At 56.1% G+C, this 2,952-nt stretch overlaps 1 protein-coding gene across 1 annotated transcript; it reads right to left on the reverse strand.

Moving 5' to 3' along the window:
- Positions 1-238: 238 nt before the first annotated feature.
- On the reverse strand, positions 239-2,531 carry LOC147596563 (endogenous retrovirus group K member 10 Gag polyprotein-like). The gene is made up of 2 exons (XM_086769773.1): positions 2,346-2,531; positions 239-1,000 (listed from the first exon to the last, which is right to left on the reverse strand). The coding sequence occupies exons 1-2, from the start codon at positions 2,361-2,363 to the stop codon at positions 239-241; spliced, it is 780 nt and encodes a 259-aa protein (XP_086625899.1). The 5' UTR covers positions 2,364-2,531.
- Between the last annotated feature and the right edge of the window lie 421 nt (positions 2,532-2,952).

Consider the following 2,952-nt stretch of genomic DNA (forward strand, 5'->3'; position numbering starts at 1 on the left):
TCAGTGTGAAGCGTGATTGCTACCAATTGAGCACTCTTCCGGGCTTGGGTTAATCCCCCGACTCCACCCACCATGGGGGCGCCTTCCAATTTCCAGTGCGGGGGCCAATTCGTCTCAGGGATAACTGTAACATCTGCTCCAGTGTCGATCAAAAAGGGGACACTAATAGTGGTGTCATTTAAGGCATTATAGAGGGAACAGATCCCCCACACCACTGGCGGGTTGTCACACTTTACTGTCAGGGCCACCCTGGGGTCCTGCCCCCAAAGGGTGGTCCTTGCTGTTCCTGAGATGGGGGCAGATTCGGCTGGACCGTTGGTTGAGCCATAAAGTTGGTTGCTTCTCGAGGGGGCAGCGGGTTCGGGAGCGTTTCGCCCCATCTGGGGTTGGCACAATTGGGCCGCCTCGTGTCCCAAGTGGGAGAGGGCTGTGTGCAGCCCAGGTGCCCTCTCCCCCTCCCGTTTCCCTGGATTTTAGATCTGCATTCTTTAGCGAAATGCCCTTTCTTTCCACAGGCCCAACACGGTCCTCTGGGTCGACTTTGGCGCGGGGGGGGTGCTGTTGGCAGGTTCCCCAACCGAGGGCAGTTTGCTACAACGTGGCCCACCTGGCCGCATTTAAAACATGCCATCACGTTAGCTATTGCGGTGCGGACAGCCACCTGGATCGGGGCTGAATGCTCTTCGTTCGTGACATACTTAATCATGTCCGCAATACTCGACCCCATTGGCAGTGATCGTAGGATTTCTTTGGTTGCTGAATTACACTGCTGACGTAAGCACTCTGCTACAACCGGGCCTTTCGCTTCCGAAGGCAGGGTCGAGGAGTCGATCACTGTCTGGAGGCGATCCACAAATTGCGCAAAGCTTTCGCTTTCTTTTTGCTTTACTGTGGACCAGGGTGACGGCTTGACAATAGCTCTAGAGGCTGTGCGAATAGCTTCTCTGGCCGCACGCGTAGTTGTCATAACTTCATGGGCCCGCATGCCCTGGGCCTGCGCCTGGGGGGTAATCATTGTCGGGTCTGAACCCATCAGCCGCTGCAGGCTGGAGCCGTGTAGCGGGTGATCCGCCCCGGTTACTTGGGCTAGTTGCTTCGTACAGTTGTCCTCCCATTCTTGTTTAAAAACGATCATCCCTGCCCCGTCAAAGATCAGTCTACAAGTTTGTTTTATATCAAATGGGAGCATGTCGTCTCCCCCAAAGACACCGTCTATGAGGGTGGAGTCCAGGGCAGAATTGAGCCCTTTGTCCACAATTGCTTTAACAATCGCTTGTATATCCTTGGGGTTTATTGGCGAGTAGACCCTTTGTCCCCCATCCGCCACCCGGACCGGGAACGCCAGCGTGGCCGATGGGACCCAATCGGCACAGGCAATATTTATTTTCTTCCAATCCGTGAGAGGAATTTTTTGCCTTCGCGATTCCTTTTTATTTTGGATGTGGGTATTTTTGCTTTTGACTCTATTTACCCTCATGTCCTCCTCCTCTGAGTTTGAATCAGTTGCAAGCCAGTCGTCCGAGCTGCTATCTGATCCGGAGTCGGAACTCGACTGACCGGTTTTTCTCGTTGGGCTCCGGCCCCGCCCACTTCCCTTGCGGGCGGACCGTTCCCTCCCTCTTGGCTCGCCCCTCCTTCTGCTCGGCGGGGTGTTTGCCCTATGAGGGCGTGTTTTCAGATGGGCGCTCTGATTGGCTCTCCGCCCCTCGCTCGCGCTCCTCTCCTCTTTCCGGTCGCCTCCACCACTCTTCTCCTTCTCGTTCTCCTCCCCTTCCGGTTCGTGTGTGCTTGTTAGTTCAAGCGCTTCCTCCGTTTTCCCGCCGGGGACGTCTTTGTCCCGCCCTCCCCCCTGGGGTTCGGCGCCATTTTGGGGCAGCTAACCCACTCCAGAAGGACAGTGTGCACTTCTGCCCCTCCGTAAGCGGGTCAGGGTTCGGGGGTTCAGGGGGCGAAGGGCTCAGGGGTAGAGGGGGTGTATTGCCCTCTCGTAAGTCTTTAGACTCTGCGGAATCATCGCCGTTTGGGGGGTGCGGAGTCTGCGTGGCTGCCCCGACTCCCAATTTTGGGGTGACCAACAAACAGTCCCTTGCCGCCCTCCAGGTTTCCTGCTCTTGTAAAGCCTTTTGCAGGGCCTGTACGACTTTCCCCCACGACTTAAGGTTTTTCCCACTACCCGAGGACATCGTCTCCTCGGCTAATGCTTTAGTGCATTTATCCCACACTTCAGGGTGGAGAATATCCACCGGCTGGTCAATGGCCCCAGTCTGTAAAAGCCTCGCAACTGCGAGAGTAAAATCTTGGGGCTTACAATCAATACCCCACTGCTTATGTAATTGTGATACGACCTTCACAAGGGCTTCCATCCTCCTTGTTGGTCCGGGAGCGTCCTCCCCGCCGGGCTGGTCCTGCCGCTCCGGCCGCCGTTCACCCGTCCAGGCGATTTTCCCGGGTTTCGGCACCACTTGTTGCCTTTGTTGGCGTGGCGACCTGGTTCAGGAACGGCACGGCGACCACCCCCAGGCCGCTCGGTCCATCAGCTCACAGACACCAATGTGGTGGACGGCAAATGGCATTTATTGGTAGGTAACATGGCCTTATATAGCTTGGGTTTACAACGTCACTGCCGTCTGCTTACATCATAGACTAAACGCTATTGGCTATCGGAGAGGGGTCCTATCTTCCCGTACAGCGCGATATCTTCCGGCCGCCAGACCCTAGCTGCCTACACTCCGGGGGACACCTAGTCTCTTCGGAGGGTTCCCAGTTGCCTCGTCAGACCCTACACGGAATAGCGGGAGCTGATGATAACCTGTAGGGGTCTCCAGGCTCAGCAGCCTCTCAGTGGTAGGCAACAAAGGATGGCCCTGCCTCCCTCCCGTGCCCATCTCCCTTGTTCAACAGCTGTTAAAGAAAGATGAAGTTGGCCATCTCCCTGTGATGTAAGTTTTCGTT

The sequence above is a fragment of the Chlamydotis macqueenii genome, chromosome W (assembly GCF_036417535.1).
Source record: "Chlamydotis macqueenii isolate bChlMac1 chromosome W, bChlMac1.mat, whole genome shotgun sequence".
Lineage (NCBI taxonomy): Eukaryota > Metazoa > Chordata > Aves > Otidiformes > Otididae > Chlamydotis > Chlamydotis macqueenii.